Here is a 25,429-nt window from a genome sequence, read left to right on the forward strand (position 1 = left end):
CGGATAAGTCTCTTGTCAGTGTTCAAAAACTCAGCGTCACTTCCCCCAACCTTTGACACTGAGAAGCTGGGACCTGGTGTGTACATACATTCATTATTGAACGCCAGTCACAGGAAGTAAATGTGGGTTCCTGCCTCCTGGGAATTTCCGGTCTGAAATGTCATCAAAGTCATGTCTAGTGCACCCATATATGTCATTATTTGAATACCATCATATACACTTTATATTTTTCTAGTTCAGTAAATATTAGAAGATACGAAGGGAAACGTTATTCAGGCCCTAAAATTCTTAATTTTACTCACACAGAACAGTGCCCTGAGCACAGTTACAGATAGGAAGTTTCCCTGTAAGTTTCACAATGTCAGTGAGCAATGGATGTTTAAGTTATTTATTAGGCTCATCACTGGACTTAATAATTTTTAGATAGACTTGTAGGACATGTCAGTGGTTTACAAAACATTTGATTTATCTGCACCTCGGTAGACCAATATCCTCTTGGATCTAAGCCATGGCCAAGAATTAAGGAATAAGGAACTGAACCAGACTCCTGAGTCAGAAGACTGAATGCTGACGTCTGTCACAGAAATATATAGAATGAGTGAGAGCCTGAGGCAACTTTTTTTTTCTTATTTTATACAAAATATCATTTGGTTTCCAAGACTATAGGTAGAGTGTAGTTCAACTTTAGGTACGCACACATATAACCTAATGAAACAGCAACTCATGAGGTAAGAGGCAAAAAATTACATTTTTATGACCTCCTTTCCTGTCTCCCCTCATTCCCACCCCAGTCTTTTTCTCTCAGTCTCTCATCTCTTTTGCAAATACTTAAAATGGAAAGAGTTATAAATATCCTAGTATTTAGTAAAAACTCCTTGCATGAATATTAGTCTGAACTGCTTTCATTGATTTAAAGTATGAGGAACTCTGAGAAAAAAATGAAAGGTGAGATTTGCAGTAGACATTCTCTAATTATGTGTTTTGTACCATTTTTACTTTTTCTCTCATTGATTTTTCCCATCTTTTTTTATCAGATGACATTAAAGGGGAAAGATGAGCTGTATCAAAGTGCCAGGCCGGTCTAAAGCATTTTTTCTGCATGGTATGATTTTGTGGTTAATTTTGCTGCTGGCACAATCTCTGGGGTGACCTCCTGGGGCAGTGATCTGGTAGTGATGCTTTAGGGCTCTGTCAGCAGAGGATGCAGGGCTGGGATTCCATGACTACCTAGAGAAGCTGCCTGATTTCCCTACGATAGTCAGAGACTATTTGGTGCTCTGTTTCAGGCTTCAGTTGGCAAGAATTTTTAAACTCTTCTATGATCAATCTTTTTCTGTTCAATAGGACTGTTAGACTTTTTCCTTGCCCTTCCTCCAGTTGAAAGCCAATTTAATTGAGGAGGAATACAAATTTTATTTCTTCTTTGACCTTTTCTTCTTCCCAGGAGCTATCCTCTCTGCATTTCAAGGTATATAGACCTGTGTTATAGATCACAGTCAATTGTGTGAATTGATACGATGTAAGGGTCACATAGTTAAAGAAATTAGGGATCTGACAACCTAAATTTTCATTCATGTCATTAAAAAATTTCTTAAAATAAGACCTGTTGTGCGGCAAGTACAGGAAAGTAGAGAGGGAGTTGCCCCTATATTTAGAACCTCATTCTAGCAGAGCAGCTAATCAGTCACTCTTCAACACAAAGATAATCACTATTCAGCATGTGATGGGGGCTCGCATCCTAGCAGAGAACAACCAGCGCCTTCTGCAGGGACGGATGAAGGTTTTGCAGAGGTAATACTGAGCTGAGTTTTAAAACCCAAGTATTAGTTGGCTTGATTCTTGGTTTATATTTTAATGTTTTATACACTAATCCCTCATGTTAAAAAAATCGGCATCCAGCTATTTCCCATCAACAACTCCACATACTCTGAATTTCTTCTGTCACTTGGATTATTGGGAAAGTTTTTATTCATTCTTAAGCCATGCATTTCATTACTTCATTCCCTGTAGCCCTCCCTGCCTTGTCTTTTTCATCCAAGTTTCAACAATGTGGTTCCAACATTTCATATGCGTTCTTTGTTAATTTAATAAATAGTCAACAACTTAAGTCTAACAAATACCTAATTCTCACCAAAGTTCAGCAACTTTTGGCACTTACCCTGGTTTCATCATGAACTCCACTTTATTATCAGCATTATCACTTCCATTTTTTCTACCCTTCACATATATTTATAAAAATAAGAGGAAGTTTTAACCAAATTGTCAAATAATGATAACAACAAACAACTGCTGGGACCAAAATATCTAAGAAGCTCTGGAAGAGGCAGAATAAAGTGGAATTATATTAAAGGAATTATATATAAAAGCTGTAGTAATTAAGACAGGGTAGTTCTGCTGCAGAGATAAGAAGGCTGACCAATAGGACAGAACACAAAAGCACGAAATGATGCTGTTTTACATTCTCTAAGTTGGCAAAAAGTTGCCTAGTGTGACAACATACACAGATGAGGAGACTGTGGAATGAGTGAACTCTTCTAATTGCTGGTGGAATATAATCTTCAACTGGGAACTGGTGCGAACTCCAGCTTAGAAAACTCAGACACTAGCAGTAAAACTGAAGATGCCAAGTGGGTCGGGGCCAGCAAGTCTCCCTCTAGGTAATGCCCCAGGGCAAGGTTGCAGCTAAATGTAAACACCTGGGGCGCAAGGAATTTTTTTTGTTAAAGCTTCTTTCATGACTTTAATGTGCATTCGGGTTTGAGACCAGTGTTGCAACCTGACTGTTGAACATGTACAGGAATGTTTATAGAAACAGTATCAGCAAAAGGCTGGAACTCCAAATGCCCACTACGGAAGTATGGATAACTGTAGTATACTCACATAGCAGTAAAATATGTAAAACAGTTCACAGGCTCCTGAGGTGACTCTTAGAATGCTGAGTTAAAAGAGCAAGTTTTGGAAGATTAGGCACCATATAAGGCTCAGAAAAAAGCATAATTGAACATGGTATTTAGGCTTCATGTATTGTTCAAAACATCTAAAGAAATGAGGACCCACCATTCACAGCGCTGGGAGGTAGTGGGATAGGATGGAGAAACCACACACACATCGTTTCCATGACATTAGTTCTCTAAGTTGGGTGGTGGTTTTACAGATGTTTAGTATCTTCCTCCGTAACTTACATATACTTCTGTGTATATCAAATATAATGTAAGTATAATTAAAAGCCTTTTTAATAACACTAGATCCTCAGAGTAGACGCTGTCCTTCTGTCCACATAATGAGGAGTGTTCTACACTTATTCTGAGCATTAAACCCTTGCGTTTTTCTGTGGTTCCCTTTGCCTAGAAAACAGTCACTGTGGCTTGCGTTCGCTGTCGCTGGTGACAGTCAGCCTATTTGTTAACTTTGCTTCATTAACGCAGGCAGTTACACACCCTACATTCCATTCTCTTCAAGGGGAAAAGAGTTTTACATGTGTTTGTATATCCTAGATGCCAGATATTACTTGACATTTCCATTTAGTTCATTTAATCGTTAAAGCTCATCCTTATGAAAACATTTTGAATGTAATATTAATAACCCCTGGGCATAAAGACTACAAGTATTGGTTCTGAAGTCAGACTTCATGGGTTCAAATCCTGGTTCCAACATTAATTAGCATTATGAATTTGGGAAAATCAGCCCCCTCATGCTTCCATTTGCTCATCTATAAAGTGGAGATAATAAAAAGAAACCTTTTCATAGAGCTGTCCTGTAGTTAAAAGAATTATAAGTTTAAACCACTTGCAAGAGTGGCTGGCACTTAGTTACCTTCCATAATTATTATTGTGCATTTTCCTGAAATAAAGCTTTTAAAGAGAATCAACCCTATGCCCAGATCTTTAAAAAATTTTTTTTGAAAGAGAGTAGTTTTACAAACTATTGGTTACAAAGTGGATGAACCTCAAAATCATTATGCTAAGTGAAAGAAGCCAGTTTTAAAAGACCACGTGTTGTAATTCCATTTATATAAAATGTCTAAAAAAAGACAAGTTTATAAACAAAGGAGAACTGTGACTAGCTAAAGCTATTGGTGAGAGCAGGAAACAGAATAATGGGAGTGATGGAAATGTTCTAAAACTGGATTATGGTGGTGATTGCACAGCTCCATAAATTTACTAAAATTCTTGAAGTACACACTTATAAAGGTTTTTTTTATTTTAAGGAATAGTTTCAGAGTTTTTACTTTAACAGAATTTTCATCAGGACAGGTAAAATCTGATTAAACTGATATTTGAATGTAGTCAAAATCTAGCAGTAAAGTCTTCGTGGGAGGCAGAGACTATGCTCTTTATGGAAAGATTGATTTTATTAAGCCTTGTCATGACTATGGTATGTATTTCTGATTACTCAGTTCTTTTTTATGTCTTCATTTTTTTTCAATAATTTCTCTTCATAATTCCCATAAGGATTTAACCGGGGAGTGATCATCCCCTTAGGCTACTTTACTAGGTTTCTATGTGCCAACTATTTTATATATATTAATTTAATTCTAAGCATAATTTTATGAGAAAGGCATCATCCTTCCCATTTTATCAGTGAGGGGACTGAAACTAGAGAGGTTTATATCAAACAGCAGATTTTAAAGCAGATTTAGCACATAGGATTTTCTGATTACAGACCCTAATTATCATACCATATGGCTGATGAGTGTTTTCAGAACATAATACAAACTAAAGTACGGAGTTTGGACTGGGGGGATGAGATTGGAAGCTTGGAGAGAATGGAATTGGACTCATGTCATTCACAGACTTGAACATGTGAATGAAAAATTGTACAGAGGTAAAAATAAGACATGTAATAAAGGAGGTTCTTGAAACAGCTTAAAATAGTATACATTCCCTTAAATCTATTAGGAATTCCTTGCTGGCTACTGGTTAAAAAGACTTTACTACAGTAATTTGAAGGAATTAGGATTTTATTCTCTTACTGAAATGAGGTTGGTAGGCAGCTCTACAGAATTATGAAGGCCTGAGGCTTTTTCTGTCTTCCTTCTCCAACATCCCCAGGGTATGAATTCAATCCTCAAGTTATAAAACTGCTGCTGGTCTCAGGCCATCACGCTCATATTCCAAGTATGGAACAGAGGGAGGGCAAGGAGAAAAGGAAGTAAATGTCTTTCATAAAAGCCTTACTCAATGACTTTTACTTACATATCTGGCTGCCCACCTGCCAAGCCTGGGGTATAGTTTTTCACTTGGGTTTAGATCCAGGATTCTGGTACGAAAAGAAAAGTATTTACATAGTCAACCAGAAGTCTCTCCCACATCTCCAAAAATTATACATTGTTTTTATTTTTTGCCAACTTTCTAGAAACAAATACAAAAGAAATGATGTTAATTAAAAATACTACGGTTTTAAAAAGCAAACTATATTTCACTGTTATCCTTTTCCCATTTCTTCTAGTTAACATTTTTAATGATCCGGGATGTCTCATATAACAATAACAGGAGTTTTAGAATGAGAGAGAAAATGGCGGGGATAAAGTAATTAAGAAATGAGTCAAGAAAACTTCTAGAACCAAAGGGCATGACTTGCCAGGCCAAATGGAGTCACTGAACAACAGTAAAGATGGACCCATATCAGAGGCACTACTGTGAAAGTTAGGAACTCTAGGGGCAAGAAAATGATATAAGATCCCAGAGAAAAATAGACCTCATGCAGCAGGTCGAGAATCTGGCTTTAGACTTCTCAGCAGGAATTTGAAGCAAGGTGCTTTGCCATGTGGGCCTCTCCAGGGGGCTTCTTGCAGGTGCTCATGGCAGGACAGCTGTACTCTCCCCAAAGGATGACCTAAGAGAGAGTGAGGGGGAAGCTGGAGTGTCCTGTATGGCCTTTGCTTGCACCTTGTAAGTGTTATAATACTTTTCAATTCTTCCTTGACAAATCACACCATTTGACCAAATCAAGTCTATTCACTTGGTATACGGACTAAAACAGAAAGAGATGGAAATGGTACTAATTTCCCAAACTCCTCATTTTCTACCTGGGTCCGTAGCAGTTTCCTATGTGTTCCTTCAGCATGGATTTGGCTTACAGACGTGGTATTAGTAGCTTCTCCTAACTCAGGCTCAGTGATCCCCATCTCTGTATTACGGAAGTCCCAAAGGAGATCAATGTTACAGAGCATCACCCTTACAGGATGGATATGATATCAAAGCAGCAGCCCCAATCTGTATCAAAGGCCCAGATCTTAATGGTTTTCTTCCAACTTAACTACCCTTCATTACAGGAATATCGACTTCTGACCAAGTTTACTTGCTCAAAGCCTAGTTCACGAGAACTAGGGCAAGGGAGAATGCTTATGTCTCAGTGCTGCTTCTAAGACCCAGACAGATGAGGGGGACCTCACTGTTATTGGCTCAACTATCATTTACTTAGAAAAACAAGTTTAATAAGTGAGAGTATTTGTCAAGTTAGGCCCTAGTGAACAGTAATAGTAAAGTATGTATTTATTTGTAATTTTTAGTCAAAGAATCTGAACTCTGACTATATTATTATTTATATATTTAGTTGTTTATGTATTTTTAAATACAAAATCACCTGTAGGGACACAGCCCATTCATGGGGTGGAAGCTATTTGACCTTTTTAGTCAATACTAATGTCAGATAATCATGCCAGAAAATGTAAAAATACCTTCTGTTCAGTTGAAAGTCTTTTTTTCCTCTCAGCATCCTGATTTTTCTTTTTAATTATGATAGTTTGTCATGTACATAAAAATCACACAAATATGAAGGCACCCATATACAAATGTATTTGTCCTTAGTATTCTCCTCCAAGGTTATCTGGGTTTATGAATTTACAAATGCTAACGTTAACAGGTGATAATGAGGTAGTGATGGTTATAAGAGTAATGTCGTTGCTCTTCTACAGGTAATACATACAAAGGACTAAGTACTCACCCCTCTTTAGAGCTAAGCAGGGCCTCTATCTTTAGTGGAAATTAATTTAGTCTTCATTTGGTAGCTTGGAAGAGAGTGAGCTGTTTTTTTTACTAAGCAGGATCATATTAGTTAGTTTTGTTATACTGGGAAATCCAACTCCTATGGGATAGCTGTTACTGTAAAAGGTGACTACTCTGGAGACAAGGGATGGTTATAACTAAGTGAAGAACGACCAGCTTCCTTCCAAACAGGAGCCCATACGATGTTAGAGAAGGAAGGGCTGCTGGTGCCTTTGTGGCTAAGATAAAGAAGCACTTTAGGTATATATTAACTCACTTAGTTTTTAAAACAATTGTATGAGATATTGCCTTGACATTTTAAAGATGAGGAAATAAGGACACAAAGAGATGAAATAATGTACCCATGTAACCTTACTGTAAGTGGTTGGACTGGAATTTTAACCCAGGAAATCCTGGCTCCATTGTCCATGATCTTAACCACTACACTATTGCTTCTTCTTAAATATGTGAGGCAGGTAGAAATTTTATGAGACTGACGCACTGCCTACTGCGCTAAGGAGGCAGAAAGGTAGAAATTTTAAGTCAATTTAAAGTTAATTTAAAATTTTGGGATTAATCCTGACCTGAAAGCCTGGAAATGAAATTGCATCAGTGCAAACTCTTTACCTGTCTTTATTTTCTACAATAATTTCAATTTGATGACATTTTATATTTCATCAAATGTTAATTCGCTAAATAAAATAATGTGGTTTGCTTTTTTGAAGGGCAGTTCAGTGTTGCGGTCAAGTTTTCTTTGCCTCTCGCAGCTATCTGGGTAAATCTCTTAACTATCACTTTACTCAATATCGTTATTTATTAAACTGGTAATAATTGTAATAATAGGCAATCGTAAGGACTAAATGAGGTAAGGCAAGTAAAACCTTTGAAACAGTGCTGGGGGTGCGGAGGAGGGACGACGACACAGTGCTTACTGTGTAAGCGTTAGTCGTTGTTAGACCTTTTTAAGACTTTTTTGATCAATAGATCAGAAAAAGTTTCAAGGTTTGATTGGAAAGTCTGGTTAACAGATGGGCTTACTCTCGAGCAGTTCCCATTTAATCTCTTTCCGAAGTTCCCTCTATTACCTCGTATGCTATGAAGCATTAGGAAAAGTGAATCAAGTATTTTCTTTCTCAACAAGTATTTGGGTGCGTAGCAGGTATTGGTTATAAGGGTGAGGAAGACATGTGTTTCCTTACGGAGCTTACTATGTGGAAGTCAAGAAAAACATTGAACAATAAGTTATCTTATGTCTAGAAAAGGAAGTTTAAATGTTCTTGACGGGGGAAAATGAGGCAAACACAGAGAAGGCATAAATGGTGGTACGCCCAAGTGTCTCATTAGCAATGAAGTAAGGTATGAGAAGCTGAGATTCCTTCTGGCCACGTGGTTACACCTGAAATAAATTTCAACCTGTTCTGCTTAGCCACGCCCCTCTCCTCGTGCCCACACCCCTTGTTTCACTAAACAATGCGTCTACAAAGGGAATATCGCGAGAACGCCATTCTGTCTCCTTTCTGACGTTTTCAGTTGTATTTGTCGCTTGTGCTCTCGCGATACTGTAGGTAAACGGGAGCCCGGGCGACCCGGGCTTCTGTGAAACATGGCGGTCGGCTGGGACCGTAGCACAAGGTAAAATACTGAAACCCCGCCGGGCGCTGTCTCCTCGGTTGGTCCAGGGCTGTCCAGGGCGCGAATGTGTTTGGGGGTGCCGAGAGCCTGCCGCGGCGTTGGCTGCGTGACTTCGTCGCCGCCCTGGAGGGCGGCCCAGGCGCGGAGCCGCTGGTAGGACCCTGGGCAGCGCTGCGCCCGGGCGCTCCCCTCTGCCCGCTCGGCCGTCTCGGCGCGCTCGTGCACCTCGAAGGGATTGAGGGCTTCCCGGAGAGCTGTTGGCCGTGACCCACTGCTCCTCACGGTGCCCCCGTGGCGCCTTCGGTCCGCCGGAGAGGAGGGTCCCGCGCTGGGAAGACCCGCTGGCTGGTGTCCCGATGCTCCCGGGTGTCCGGCGCCCCACCCCCATTCGGACAAATACCAAGTTCTTGGCAGCAAGTTGCTCAGAAAGACCGAGGTCTTGGCCTCGTTTCGAGGGAGTGTTTCGCACGCCTCTTCGGAAAATGACAAAGGGGCAGGGCAGGGTGAGACGCTTTAGGAGAGACAGGTCCCAGTGTCACTACTTTTCTTAAACCCTCGAGGGTTAAGAAACCCTCGGAAAGTAACAGTCAGCTGGAGGTAGAAAATAGCCTCGGGTGTCGGTTAATATAAGAGTTGATAGGTTATATGAGAAAACACGTATAAGTAACATGTTTAGGATATAGTGCCCTGCATACTTAACGCGAAATTACGTATCTGTTAAAATGTTGCAAGACTGGTTTCCAGAAGCAATTAAGGATACAGTTAAAAAGAGGATTTACTCACTTGTTTGAAGTTGTATTTAAGTGTTTCAGGTAATTGCCTAGCCTGCTACATTGAACTCAAGTATACAGCCCTTCTAAAGAATGAGTCAGGACAGGACTGAAGAATTCAGGACGTGTGCTTGTTTTGTTTATTGATATCTTTAAATCGATGCAAATCATTCCAGTTCTTTTATAGGAAAAATATGAGAAAAAGAAGTGCCGGGCTCTTTGGAGGAGAGGGGAAGAGTTTTTTTCTTTTTGTTTATGAACTTTAGTACACTCACGAGTATTGTAATGGCTTGAGGGGACAAATCATAAAACTATATCAGGCTTGAGAGCTCTTTTAAAGGAAATCAGGTTTCGTTTGGAACAACAACAAAAAAGAATTATTAGAAAAACAAATTTATTTTTTGCAGGGAGGTTAGTGAGAGAAGAAACAAGGAAACTTATTTTCAAAGAAGTTACTTTTAGGCACTGTATGCCTGCTCCTGACCAGTTTTCGATAATTATTCTGACCCTGCCTCTTCATGTCAGGAGGAGCAAACTAACCTCTTTGTGCCTTAGTTCCCTTATCTGCGAAATGGCAATAATAATAACTCCTGACTTACAAGGTGGTTGGTGAGTGTTGGAGTTAAAACGTGCAAAGCATTTAGAACAATGGTTGGCATACAGTTAGCATTCATTGTTAGCTAACTTCTGTAATTTGACTCACAAAATGTTGTCTTGGTACTTAGTCGAACAGACTGAAGAAGATGCTTTTCAAAGTAATTTATGACCCCCAAATCCACTAAACACCCTAATTCTCTATGCTCAATATTTCCTTAGACTCCACCTTCCAGTTCCTTGCTTTCTTAAGCTATTATCTTCTCCTAATTGCTAACAGTAAATTAGTAAGGCACAAATTCCTCCTTTCTATTCTTCCGTACAGTCTTATTTCAGTCTAGGTCACTTCTGCTCCAGGTGACTGGTTAACCCATTGTCCGTGCTTCTGGGCAATTCATTCTATCGTAAATACATTACACATGTCTGACCTTTTTCCTCACATGTTTACTTCTTACTTCAGTTTGGTACATTTTTAATGCATAGTTTTCTACATTCAGGGCATTCTTTGAGGGGAATTATATTTGCCCTTTCCTTTGCTCCCAGGCGCTTCCAAATTGTGTTGCCATCACTTTCCAGTCTCTTAACGTTTATTCTATCAATTTGTATCATCCTTTGTCTATTTATGGTATTAACTAGCCTCAGATACTCTCCTACTTTCCTAGAAGCCTTTAGTGTAAATCTCAGATATCCTACAAATCTTTGCATTTCTTTTGACAATTAGAAACATTTATCAAATAACTCATTTTTATCTTGATTAAACACTGAGTAGCCATTATGTCCCCTTCCCTCCTTTTAAAATAAAATTATAGTAGAGGATTCTGAGAAATTGAGGCTCTTTCCAAATTTGTCACACAGCTCGTAGGGCCAAGACAGTAACCCAAATTTTTTTGATCACAAAACTCAAAGTCTTGTTAAGCTTTCAAGTAAACCTTTTTTTTAAAAAAAAGTACTTAGAGATTATTAGATTTATTTGAATTATGTTAGGGTAAACAACTTAAAAAACATAACACTTAACTATTGTAAAAAGTTTGAGTTTAAAGTAAAAGGGTAAGTACCTTTTTGGATATCTAGTGTTTGTAAAGTGAAACTAAGTTACCGTTCATAAAATTTTTTTATTGTGAAGTATTCTAATGCATTATAATTAAATCATATAAAATTACAGGTAAGTTGTACTTTGCTTTTTGTTTCTGAAATTTAGTGATGGCCTGGGTGATATTTGTTCTGTCTCCTTTCTCATTCTTAGTAATGGCTTGTATTCGTTTCTTAGGGCTGCCATAACAAATTACTGTAAGTTGAACGGCCCAAACAAATAGAACCTTATTCTCTCATATTTTTGGAGGCTAGCAGACTGAAATCAAGGTGTCAGCAGGGCCATGCTCCCTCTGATGGTTCTGGGAATGAATCCTTCCTCTCCTCTTCTGGCATCTGGGTAATTCCTGGCAGTCCTTGGCTTGGAGATGCATCACTTTCATCTCAGCTGCTGTCTTCACATGGCCTCAGGACACCAATCATTGGATTTTGGGCCACCCTAATCCTACATGACCTCAAGTAATTACTTCTTCAAAGACCCAAATATTTCCAAGTAAGGCCCACTCTCAGATTCTAGGGGTTAGTACACAAGTATATCCTTTTGGGGGACACATTTCTACCTGCAACATGGCCATATGTATTAACCAACTAAATATTTCTCATATTGCCAAATATGTATTTAAAAAATAGAAGTTAGCTCATAAAGCATAGGTAGCAGGAGATTATGTTTCCATTATTATTTGGAGATAAAACTTCTTGAGCAGCCCATAAAAAATGTCATGCATTCTGTGTTGTAATTTGGCAAAGCACTTGATAGTCTCATATTCAGATGGACACAGTGATGCAGTATGGGCTGTATGGCATTACTGAGATTGTTCATAATGTGTGTATGTGTTCCAGCGTGAAAGGTTGTTCTTATTTTTTATGTAGTTTTTTAAGGCATTGTCTTAGCCTCAGATATTATCACTGACTTCCTGGAGGTTTCTTTGTTTGTTTTGTTTCTTAATATACAGGCAGTTGAGGAGAGAAACTGAAGAAAACAGATAATGGTACTGGAGATTGTCAAAGTATGAAGAACAGCACCCACCAGTGGCAAAGGAATCTAATGCACTAGCTCCTAATTTTTTAGGTTTTTGTGGACCACTACCAAATACATATAGGAAAAAACAAAAAAACACACACAGAAAGGGGCTGGATTTAAGGACTGGTGTAGAATTGCAGCTTTTAATTTTAGTAAAGAAGGACATCCAAAAACAACCTGTTATCTAGTTTTAGCATTTCACAAAAGAAAACGTCATTCTGACACTCATAAACGAAGGTAATCTCAGAATAAAGGACAGATTTTAAATTGAATAAATTTAGTTTTTAAAAAGTTCCTCTATTGTCCTTGTTTTTTTCCTTTAGGTACAGACCAGAAAATTTGGAACATAATGTCAGTGACTTCTGGAAACCACTGATCTCGGGCATTTCTCAGTGCATTTTTTTTTTCTAATAAATTTTTCCTTAGAAAAAGCGAATACAATTAAAAAAAAAGATGCTGCGGTTGAAAAAGCCTGATTTGTTAACTGAATGCTAACTTTTTTTTTTTTTTTTGAGAGGACATCTCTCATATTTATTGATCAAATGGTTGTTAACAACAATAAAATTCTGTATAGGGGAGTCAGTGCTCAATGCACAATCATTAATCCACCCCAAGCCGAATTCTCGTCAGTCTCCAATCTTCTGAAGCATAACGAACAAGTTCTTACATGGTGAACAAATTCTTACATAGTGAGTAAGTTCTTACATGGTGAACAGTGCAAGGGCAGTCATACAGAAACTTTCGGTTTTGATCACGCATCATGAACTATAAACAATCAGTTCAAATATGAATATTCGTTTCTCTGCATTTTTGAATATGGCTGACCAGCTGGATGGAGAGGCAGAGGGAGTGGGAATGGGAGCAATGGAACTGGATAAGTGGGAGGAGTCCAAGGGACTGAGAACACAGGGAAAATGAGGAGCGGATTCTGTCCTAGTAGGAAATTAGAGAACTGGAAGGGTAATTGGCTCTGGTCAGAGAGGAAACCTAGTGTTTAGGGGTTTCAGAGGTGGAACAGTTTCAAGGTTAAAAGGAGCCAAGCATGGACTTGCCTGTGTGGGGCTTTGCAGAGAATTAAGATAGAGGTTAGTGGGGCAGGAGATGGGTTATGTGTACAGGGTAAAACGATTGTCACTGTGAAAGAATGCCATAGAACAAGTGTCCTAGGGTCATAGGTTCCAAAGTATGGTGGAGTGATCCAGGTGCTGAAGTCATTAAGGAAATTAAAAATGTATCTAGACGTTAGTAGAAGGTGATAACAAGTGCTGAAGTGTGAGTCAGTCAACATTGAGGTTTGGAGTGTGGACTCCTGAACCAATCTACTTGGGATCAAATCCAGGTTCTAGTACCTGCTCTGTGGTAAAGTCAAGAAATTACTTGACTGTTCTGTGCCTCAGTTTCCTTGTCTATAAATGAGAACATTTCTTTGAAATGCCCCAATAAAAATGCAGTAGAAGGCAAGAAGATATACATGTCTGCAGAGAGATTTGGACTGGGAATAAAGATTTGGAAATATAATACTTCATATAAGTGTTTAGAGAATAAATTAATATATAAAGTGATTCAAATATTAACTAGCACATAATATGAAAGTTAAATTCCTTGTAGCATATGTATTTATTATTAGAAGAAGAGAAGCTTGAAAGGGGAAGAGATGGTTGAGAAATCATGATAAAACATGCTGCTGCTTTATCCTGTGAGTCTCAGAAATGAAGTAGCATTTGAAGGCAGTTACCACCAGGAGAATGTCAGATTTCATAAAGAGCCGGGAGAAGGGTTGCTCTTAGAAAAATTAGAGTTACTGGATAGTTTGTTTATATCAGAACAGTGGCTCTAGAGTAGAGTGTCAAGCATTGGAGATGGAGGCTTCATGGATGTAGGTTAGCCCTGAGCTAGCAGGTGCTGCACTGTGGAATGGTAATCAGAAAATAGGAATGGAGAAAGCTAGAGGTTGGGAGGTAGCCAAGTGGGTACGCTTGCTAGACTGCTAAGGGAGGAGTGCTGAGTAGGCTGTAGGAATTGCTGGAGGGCCTATCAAATGAATTGCTGCTTACTGTACTGTATTTAAAAGAAAGCATTTTATAAAGCTTATAAAAATAAAGTTTCAGAAGTAAAATTCAGTTTTATTAGTTTGCTCAAAAATGCTGTACCATTTTTATAGGTACTAGGGATAGTGTAGTGAACAAAACACAAATTATTCTCCTTGTGGATCTTAGATGTCTATATATTTTCTTATTTAAGTATGGCACTTTTGATTGGAAAGCTATTCTACCATGGATGTTTCTGGGGAAACTGCCTTCCTACCTTGTTTGGGAAAATTTCCTTTCTTCCCTCCTACTTTGGGGATTTTCCCACCCACTTTCTTTTCTTCTTTCCATAAATGTTTACTGAGTACCTCCTGTGCCAGACATTGGCGATACAAAGATCGAGTTATAATTCTTCCTGTAACATAGTGGAGAAGAAGAAAAGTAAACAAGCACTGTGGTAAAGTCACAGCATTCTAGGAACACGTGCTGTAACTAATAGGTTTGAAGTCTTAGAAGGTTTTCCCCTCAAGAGAGTGATGTCTACACTGAGACTTGGAGTGTAAGTAGGAGTTAGCCAAGTGTAGAGGTGGAGATTTTTCTGGCAGAGAGAACAGCGTGTTTATAGAATAGAAAATGATTTCATATGACTGGAATTTAGAATTTGAGGGATGGGGTTTGAAGAGAGTAAGTAGGACCTGATTTTTGAAGACGTAAATCATGTTAGGATAGAGTCCAGACTTTTTAAATGTAATGGAAATGTACACAAAGATTTTAAAAGAAATATATGTGACCAGTTTTATGTATTCAAAAGGTTATGGGGTGTAGTATGCAGAGTGAATTGAATGATTGAAGACTGGAAGTTGTTGAAGCAGCACAGACATACTACCATGGTGTCATGGTAGTTGTGACTGGGGTCCTGGTAAAGAACTTCTCAGTGGGCCTGGAAAAGGGGACGGATTTGAGAGAACTTTAGAAGCACTTAAGTCTGAGAATGTGACCCATGTTTCTGGTTTGTGCATTTGGGTACATGGTCTCATCATTAAGGTCGGGACGCAGGAGGAGAAACAGGTTTGGTAACGTGAAGTATTGATTTTGGACTTGTTGAGTCTGAATTATCTTTGAAATACCCCAATAAAAATGCAGTAGAAGGCAAGAAGATCTACATGTTTGCAGAGAGATTTGGACTGGGAATAAAGATTTGGAAGGAATCAGCATGTAGTTGGAAATTACAGGGATGGGGGACCACTTGGGGAAAGTGTGGAGGTGGAGAGAAGGGCCTAGTGCAGAATCTGAAGGGAAGAGGAATCTGCAAAGTAGGTCAAGGAAGTAGAGGTAGAATGAAAGTCAGGAATGTTGTACTGCTTAAACCAAGGTAAGAGACTGTTTTGTGAAGAAAAAGTGAAAAATAGTGTATTTTTTCAGAGGCAAAATTAGGGTCTAAAAAGTGTCCCATTGGATTTAGTACAAAGGAAGTTGTTAGTGACTTTGTGAGAGCAAATTTCATTAAGAGGTGAGCACGTGCTGTCGTAGTCACCCTGGATGAATGGGCAAGTCATTCTTTTAAGTTTGGCTACAGGTATGCAGCCAGAGGTCTGTAGTTGGAGTTGGAGCCGAGTAGACAGTTTTGTTTCAAACACAAGAGACTTGCCCATAGTTAACGCCAACAGGAAGGAATGAGTAGAAATTGAAGATTGAAGAAGGATTGATCCTGGTGCATTACCACTAAGCAAGTACGGAAAATAAATTTGATTACTCTGAGTTGAACAGACTTAGGGAGCATGGCTTATGCCTATCACTTCATAAGCTTAATTTACAAATGAGAATACTGGTTTTATAACTGTCATGGGCATCAGAAACTGTCATCTGTTTTGTTGCATGTCCTTTTCTAGGGAAACCACATAAATAAGCAAAAGTATCATCACAAGGCCACATTATGAGCATGAAATCAGCAAGTGGAATTAGTTGGATATTTTTAATGGCAAATGAAATCAACCTATTAATGTGTCCGACTTCACTTTAGGGCAGTAGTTTCCTCATGGACTGACTGGTAGTGCCCCTGGCTTAGGCCTGCGCTCTCTTGGACAATGTTCATGAGCACAGCCAGTTTTTACTTCTCTGACTCTCCTTTTCCTCCATCAGCACCCTTTCTACAGCCTGCTCTTTCTATATTAATCCTACGCATTGGATTTCAGACAAGTCCTTCTGCTTTCTTCTAGAGACATTCTTTTTCTGTTAGTAACTCCTGCAACCATTTGATTTATGCTATTAGGTATTTAGTTTATTAATAACACTGACTCCTGGTGATGCTTTATAGTATCACCTATAGTATTTATATAAACCAATCTTATAAAAATTATGTAATTATTTGAGAATTCAGCTATTCTTATGGCTTTGTAATATATTTTAGATGTAGTTGACATAAAAGTGAAAATACTAAGCAATTTTTAAATAATGTTTTTATTGTAAGGTCCAAAATTTTGTAAAGAAGACAGTGAAAATCCTTCCCTGATCTACTTTTAACTTGTGTGTATAACAAACTTTCAGTTTGCTCCATGTAGTGTCTTTCTCCCAGCTCCCATAAAACTGGATCCATGGGGCTTTCTAGTCTTCTCTTAATATTTCTTGAGTATTTTTTATGTCATTAAATGTTTTCTCTTATAAGAATTTCATTGTTTACATAGATTCAGAGCTTTTAATTCACTCTAATTTGTATATTGGACACCAGGAGTTTGTTTCTATCTTCAGTATTTAAAAATAATAGTATGAGAAATATCCACATAATAAAATTTTTGTGCACAACCCAGATGATTGCTTTAGGATACATTCCTAAAAAAGAAACTTAGCTAGTCAAGACAGGAGTGGTGAATATTTAGATTCTTGTTAGCAGTATATGAGCATGCCTATTTTACATCATTGTCATCCATTAGTGTGTACTATTTTTATATATTTTTTAATTGGAGAAAAATTTTTTAAATTTGTGTATCTAAATACTTGGAATGTGAATCGCTGTCCACTTTATTTTTCTATTTCATGTGTTTGTGTGTCTAAATTGCCTTTTATTAGTACTTTCTGCCTGGATGGGTGTGAGAAAAGGAGAGGTGTGGGTAAGTGTAAAGCTTTTTTCTCAAGGAGGAATGAGCATGTTAAGTTGTTCCAAGGACATTCATCTAAAATAAAGGAAACTTTAAAAACTCTTTTTAGAGGGTTCATTTATTTCTTACTTACTCCTTAGCATGACTATATGAAAGAGGAAGAAGGTTTTCCTGAAGATGAGGCGACTGAATCGGAAGAAAACCTTGAATTTGGTGAAAGAGTTGGATGCCTTCCCAAAGGTCCCTGACAGCTATGTGGAGACCTCAGCCAGCGGAGGTACAGGTGAGTTAGTTCAGGTTCCTAAGTGTAACTTCAGGGGGCCCAGTGAACAGTGTACAGAAATGTGGCCCTTAGGAGGAGCAAAGAAAGCAACTTGTAGCTCATCTGTCCTCGTGTCACGCTGTTTGCCCTCATTTTATTCTTAGATATATTCTCTTTGGTATCTAACCCAGTGCAGCCTATGCATTTAACAATGTTTATTAAAACATTCCTGAGCAAATTAAATCAGTTTTACTGCTTTAAAAGATTATTATATGTAAATATAATTAATTTAGAGGAAGTTATTTAATGGTTGACACTGCTTCAGTCCTATTTTGGTTAAGAATAAGTAAATTTAGACATTGTAATAGAAATTCTGAAATTGCACATTACTGGAGAGAGGCAGCATGGGATAATAGTTGAAGAGCTTAGACTTTGGAGCCAGACTTTGGATTTAAATCCCACCTCTGCCCTTTCCTAACTACTTGACCTTGAGGAAGTTACTTCATCAGGGTATGCTTTAGTTTCTTATTCCTTGAAATGGCAGTGATATCAGTATTTACCTCATAGAGTTGATGTGGTGATTAGATAAATTTAATATTTATAAAATGCTTAGAGCAGCATTTGTTGCAGGTAGATTTACTTGTTTAATTAAATAAATATATAAGACAAATATGTGAGTATTGCAATATTTACTTTCCCTGTGAAGTTCTAATAAAATAATATATCATACAGAAGTTGACATTTCATTTGGTAAAATGTAGTAAGTCACTTGCTTTTTCAAATCTCTTGTGTGGTTCAGTTTTGTTAATGAAAATAGTGCAAGTTCTTATTGCACAGTCCATGTTAAGGGTGATTTGTCAGAGATTATGACAGTTGCCTTTTTGTCAGCTCTTGTACTTTTATAAGTGAAGTGATGTGTTTAGGAGATCCAAAGGAGATGAGAGTTTTATTAGCAGTTTGGAGATATTTGAGTTTCTGGCACACAGATTGTTGTGGCTTCCCAGGAGCTAAAATATTAAGCTGGTTTTGTCTTTTATTTATTTTTTTTAATTGGGCCACATGCATGGATACATTTTTAATTATGAGGGAACTACTTTTAAATTTGTTTTGTAAAACGAATGCTTACTTTCATCATTTACCATAGCTGTGACACTGCTACATAGAAAAGTAGAAATTTCATGTCTTGTAAACATTTGGCAAATCTGCTTAGTGAGAGATGCCTTTAATATTGAAGAAATAAAATGCTTTCTCAATAGTACAAATGTCTGTTCATGTTTGTGCTCATTAAATTTTCATTTTTGAGTTGTTTTAGAGAAACTGTAATGAACATTTTAAGAAATACCTTTTATACTATTCATTCACAGCAATCAGGGCGTGCTTTGCTCATTTTAATCTCACCTCAAATAGTTTACTGTTCTCTTTTTAAAAATTGTTTTAATTGTTTTTCTTTTTTCTTTGATTTCTCAGTTTCTCTAATAGCATTTACCACTATGGCTTTATTAACCATAATGGAATTTTCAGTGTATCAGGATACATGGATGAAGTATGAGTATGAAGTAGACAAGGATTTTTCTAGGTAACTTTTTTCTTGAAATACCTTTGAATTCAAATATTTTAAAGATAACATACCTTTTAAAAAAAATGTTGAGTTTTTTTATACTTGGTTTATTTTAGTTCTGAAGAAAGTTCTAAAAAATTTTCTTTAATTGCATGCATTAGGTGAAACAGTTTAGAATCATTTGCATACTGGTTAAATTCTAAAAGAAAGATTTTCTGATTTAATATGCACTGGTTTAAAAAGGTTAAGAGAACATAATATGTTTTTTCTTAGATGCTGAAGTGACAAATAGTTTAATGTTTGAACCTGTTCACTCTTTAGATTTTGAAATATCTCACTGATCTTTGAGAACTGGAAAATAAATTGCCTAAAGATACATTGTATACATTTATAACTTGATTTTTAGAAGTTATATCTAAAGTAAATGTTAATATAAATAATATAACATTAAGCCTTTGAAAATATAGTGCCTTGATTAGGAGACAAAATATACCTTATTTTAATTTATTAAAATCATTTGGATTTTTTAAATTGAAGATAGCAGGTTTATAATATTAAGAGTGCAGTAGATAGGGGGAGACATTTACTCCTCAATTCTAATCCCAGCTCTTCCATTTATTTAGCTGTGTGACATTAGGGAAATTACTAAATCTATATCTACATGTGCTTAGTTTCCTTTTCTGTAACATGGGGTTTATAACTATAGTACCTTCGTCATGGTGCTAATGAGAAATAAGTAAGTCAACATTTATAAATTGCTGTGCAGTCTTGGACAAGTCACACAATTGACTTCTTTTGGGCCTCCATTTTCTTTTATAACAGGAGTATTATTCTTGAAGCCGTTAGTTTTCAAGGAATGTGTTATCTTTTCTGACTTGTTTTTAACACCAGTGAAACACTTTGCATTTTTTCCAAGTGAAGTCTCATGTAGTTCACCATGTAAATGTTGTGGGGATGTCCAGAAGGCTAATTGGCCTCATCCTTGGGTTCCTACACCATCACCTGAGCCTAAACCCCAAGGTTATTTGGAGCCCAGTTTGAACACTAGACAAATTGAAGGCTCTCTGAAGCTCTAGAAATCTGTAATCCTTTTGAAACGAGATGAAAATTAGAGTGAAAAATATTTTCACAGGAAGCACAGGACAGGACTGATGTTGATTGTATTCATTCTGTTACTCATGGTGCTCAACAATTATGTGATTTTAAGCCAGGCATTTACACTGCCCTGCACATCATTGGCTTATCTGCAAAACTGTGAAGCCGTCCATTTTAAAGGCCCATGGCAAAGAATAAAGAAAACAATATGTATAGGGCATCAAGCATAATGACTGATGTATGGTATTTATTTGATAGAGGAGAAAGACTTAGAATTCCTAACTCTTGATTTTTGAAAGTTTTATATTCTTAAAAGGACTATTTGCTATAAGGTTTATGTAAACCGAGGGTGACTTTTTCCTGAGTTGCTTTGAGTTATTAATTTAGTTAATTATTAAAATAAAGGATCCTCCATTAAAAACCTGTGAAGCCAGAAGGGCTTTTGGAATAATGGCAAAATAAAAATTTTAAAGTGCCTTTGTTGTGGCCATAAGAAGTGCTGTTAAAGTTCTATCAACGTATTTTATTCTTTTTGAAATCCAAACTTTTCATAAATCAGTTGATTTATTATATTTCTTATGTTTTGTTGTTTAGTAGGTCGTAATGTTTCCTTTTTATGTTTTAGCAAACTGAGAATCAATATAGATATTACTGTTGCCATGAAGTGTCAATGTAAGTACACCTCTAACTTTTTGAATATATAGTTTATGGTTCAGACAATTGCTAGTAAAAAGTGAAACCATTGGTTGTGCTGTGACTTTATTGTTTCTTTATGATATCTTAAAATGCTTTTGCAATGTTAGTAATACAAGTTCCCCCCCTCTACCCCTGCCCCAGGTTATATTCTTTAAATCTCTTTTCCATAAAGAGGTTTAATTTTCACTTTGGTATAATTAAAAGAAAATAGGAAGAAATTTTTGTGAGAGTTCTGGTGTAGGTACATCCTTTATGTCTCTCTTGTGTGGAGTACCAGTGTTTATACCCATGTTCTACAGACAGACTCTGTTTCGCTGTTTAAGTTTACCACCTTTATTTTTACTCTTGCATCTCAAAATACAGATCCAGGTCTTTTAAATTAATACTGATATTACCCATCTTTCTATGTTGACAGATAGTAACTGCACTAGTTGGGGTGAGAATTTAATAATCTGGGTAACTGTTGAACCACTGTGTTGTACATTTGAAACCAATGTAAGACTGTAGATCAGTGATGCTTCAAAAAAAAATAAAATAGTGACGTTACCCTTCTCTTTTTTTCACTAGCTTCACTTGATCATACTGGTAGAAGTGGAAAAATGTTAATATGCTAGATAAATAATCTTTTAATCAGTATTTGATGCTTTTGCATTAAAAGTATCTTTTAAATCACTGCTTGAAATGTGGAGACCAAGAATCCAGTAGTTCAGATGACATTTTTTGAAGTGTGAAATAGTTTTTTCCTTAAGGAGATTAATTTCTGGGAGATTGCCTCTCAGAACAACCTTAAAATCACTTTTCCGTTTCCATTTATTTTTCCTTATCTTAGTGATTTTAAGAGAAAAGAAATGCTTTTATCTAAACTATTAGTGTTAATAAAAATATGTCATGTTTGGCCTTAATTGAAATGTTTGAATACAGTTAAAATTTTTAGCCTTTTCAAAATAAAATTTTCCTATTTGTTGATTTTTTTAAAAAGCCCACAGCAGCTTTGCCTTAAGGTTTCTCTGAAACTCTAAGGAATTCTTGTAACTAATATTTTATTTAGCAGCCATCTAGTACTTTGTGATTAGATTCTTGTGAATTTTTTGCAAATCTCCTCAGGTCACTAAAGTTTATGCTTTTTACCATGAGGTACTGAGCCATCTTTTTTACTGACAAAGGAGTAAAAAAAGCATTACTAATTTTTGGAATGCTCTCTACCCAAACTAAGTAATTCTACTGTTTTAACTTTTGAACAAATAGGCAGTACAGGAAAGTGGTTCTACATATTTAAGAGTTTTCTGTTAGTCATCTCCATTTGTTAGTTTCTATCAAATAGAGTTTTGCTCTGAGCACAAATATAAAATTTGTCATTTTCTTTGTGCAGATGTTGGAGCAGATGTATTGGATTTAGCAGAAACAATGGTTGCATCTGCAGATGGTCTAGTTTATGAACCAGTAAGTTTGATGCACATTTTTAAAAATATACTTCCAGGAATTAGTCCTTTGAAGACAGTTTTGATATTTGCTTTTAGTTTTGTCTGAGCTAGTTTTTAAAATATATTTTCTTAATTCAGAGTAATTCATATTCTTTATAAAAATTTATGGGGAAATAGTTACACCTAATACCAAATCCTTGAGATAACCATTTTTAACATTTTGGATAATCCTCTAACATCTGTTTTACAATCTTACTCTTATTTTATATTTTTTGTTAATGCTTCCTAGTAGTTTTCTTTTTTCTTATAGTTGCAGTAGTGATGAATTTTTCTTCTTTTCCTCTAATGGTTTGGAAATTCTGTGTCCTGTTTGTATTCTACTTTTACCAAATTTAAGTCTTTAAAAGTGTTTGAGCTATATTTCTCTCATAATCAAGAAACAGTATCTAAGAGGAGAAATTTCATACGCATATACTTATTTCCCTCTTGTTTACACTTTCATTTCCCAAAGTTAGTGAAATTCTGATACTCTCTTGTTTTTGACATAGCACACATTGTGTATACTCTCATTGATTTAGCAGAAAACTCCGTCACAGTTCAGGGACAGGTGATAACAAGTCACGATCTGAACTAACCCTAAAGAAGCTTTAGGGAATAAAGCGTGCAACTCCCATCAACTGAGTTGCTGGCTGCTCTGTTGGCCTTGTGGTCCCTAAGTTTACCCACGCATTCTTGAGTTCTTCTGTTATCGTTGACAGTTGTGAACCCTTCTTTAAGCAAAAGTGCAAAGTGAAGACAAAAGGTGATGTAGGAGGATTAGAAGTAGAGTGTGTGGAGAAAAAAAGGAAGCCCTTAAGTTAGTTCACCAAATTATTTTTAGCTGATACCAGTAATGTATATTTATGCCTTTTGATACACTTTTTTTAGTTATTACAATATTATTGACTATATTTCCTATGCTGTACTTTATATTCCCTTCATGTATTTTAATTGGAAGTTTGTACCTCTTAATCCTCTTCACCTCTTCTACCCATCTCCCCACCCCTTCTCGTTTTGGCAACCATCAATTTGTTCTTTGTGTTTATGAGTCTATTTCAGTTTTCTTTGTTCATTTGTTTTGATTTTTAGATTCTACAAATAAGTGAAGTCATACGGTATTTGTCTTTCTCTGACTTATTTCACTTAGCATAATATCCACTGGGTCCATCACTTTGTCACAGATGGCAAGGTTCTGTTCTTTTTTTAGCAGCTAAGTAATATTCCATCTTTCTCTCTCTGTCTGTCTCATACACACACACCTTCGTTATCCATTCATCTATTGATGAACACTTGGGATGCTCCCATATCTTGGCTGTTATAAATAATAATGCAATGAACATAGGGGTGCATATATCTTTTCAAATTAGTGTTTTTTATTTCCTTGGGTAAATGCCCAGAAGTGGAATTGCTGGATCATATGATACTTCTATTTTAATTTTTTGAGGAACCTCCATAATGTTTTCTGTAGTAGCTGCATCAGTTTACATTTCCACCAACAGTGCATGAGGGTTCCCTTTTCTCCACACACTCACCAACACTATTTCTTGTGTTCTTGATACTCGCCATTTTGACAGGTGTGAGGTAGTATTTCACTGTGGTTTTGATTTGCATTTCCCTGATGATTGGTGATGTTGAGTGTGTGTCCGTTTGCCATCTGTATGTTGTCTTTGGAAAAATGTCTATCATCAGGTCCTTGGCCCATTTTTTAATCAGAATTCTTTTTTATTTGGTGTTAAGTTATATGACTTTTTTGTTTATTTTGGATATTAACCCCTTATGGATATATAATACGAAAGTCAATAGGTTGCTGGTTCATTTTGTTGATAGTTTCCTTTGTACGGCAAAAGCTTTTTGTTTGATGTAGTCCCAATTGTTTATTTGTTTTTTGTTGTCCTTGCCTGAGGAGACAGAAAAAAATTTTGCTAAGACAGATGTCCAGGAGTTTGCTGCCTATGTTTCCTTTTAGGTCTTTTATGTGTCAGGTCTTACATTTAGGTCTTTAATGCATTTTTACTTCATTTTTGTATATTGTGTAAGAAAGTGGCCCAGTTTCTTGTGCATGTAGCTGTTCAGTTTCCCAACACCATTAATTGAATAGACTGTCTCCTTGTTGTATATTCTTGCTTCCTTTGTTGTAGATTAATTGACCATATAATATAGGTTTGTTTGGGGGCTCTCTATTCTGTTTGATGGATCTCTTTATTTTTAGGCCAGTGCCATACTGTTTTGATGACCATAGCTTTGTAGTGTAGTTTAAAATTTAGTGTAGTCAAGATTGCTTTCACTGCTTGGGGTTCCATACAAATTTTAGGATTATTTGTTCTATTTCTGTGGAAAATGCCATTGGAATTTTGATAAGGATTGCATTGAATCTGTAGATAGCTTTGGGAAGTATGGACGTTTTAACAAAAGATTTTCACTGTTGAGTATGAGGTTAGCTGTGGGTTTATCATATATGGCCTTTATTATGTTGAAGGATGTTTCTGCTGCCACTTTGTTGAGTGTTTTTATAATGAATGGATGTTGAATTTTGCCAAATGTTTCTTCTACATATATTGAGATGATCATATGCTTATTATCTTTCATTTTGTTAATGTGGTGTATCACATTGATCGATTTGCAAATATTGAACCATTCTTGTATCCCTGAAATAAATCCCACTTGATTGTGGTGAATGATCCTTTTAATGTATTGTTAAATTCTGTTTGTTAATATTTTGTTGAGGATACACACTTTTTAAATAGAAATCTCTAAAGAAACAGTAATTTTGTTATTGCCACTCTGAACCTTTTTACTTCCTAACTCCTGTATTCCCACTCAAAAAATTGATTTTGTGGTAATTTTTTATGAAGTGAGGTAGCTTACAAATTCAGATACCATGTTTCTGTATATAGAACTATTATCTGCAAATTCAGATCTAGATAATTATTATTAGATACTTCAACATTTGCATTACATTTCATATTAAGAATAATTATTCAACTTTATATTTTATTTCTTTTGTTTTCAATCATTCTTAATTTCCTTGCTTTCATTTATCATTTTGTGGGGGGATTTTTGAGAATTTATTATTAGCAAGAATATGTGGGTTACCTTTTGCAGACTCTAGCCTGACTGCCTCTGTCATTCTCTTATTCCAACATGGAT

General features: G+C 36.5%; 1 protein-coding gene across 1 annotated transcript in view; it reads left to right on the forward strand.

Annotated features, from left to right (window-relative positions):
- Positions 1 to 8,474: 8,474 nt before the first annotated feature.
- ERGIC2 (ERGIC and golgi 2) overlaps positions 8,475 to 25,429 on the forward strand; it is a 37,794-nt gene continuing 20,839 nt past the window's right edge. The window contains exons 1-5 of the mRNA XM_037020298.2: positions 8,475 to 8,618; positions 17,352 to 17,494; positions 18,941 to 19,049; positions 20,752 to 20,798; positions 22,192 to 22,262. Coding sequence (XP_036876193.1) covers positions 17,389 to 17,494; positions 18,941 to 19,049; positions 20,752 to 20,798; positions 22,192 to 22,262 — 333 coding nt within the window. The 5' untranslated portion in view covers positions 8,475 to 8,618; positions 17,352 to 17,388. The remainder of the gene's footprint in view (positions 8,619 to 17,351; positions 17,495 to 18,940; positions 19,050 to 20,751; positions 20,799 to 22,191; positions 22,263 to 25,429) is intronic.

This window comes from Manis javanica, chromosome 15, assembly GCF_040802235.1.
Source record: "Manis javanica isolate MJ-LG chromosome 15, MJ_LKY, whole genome shotgun sequence".
In the NCBI taxonomy this organism is placed as follows: Eukaryota; Metazoa; Chordata; class Mammalia; order Pholidota; family Manidae; genus Manis; species Manis javanica.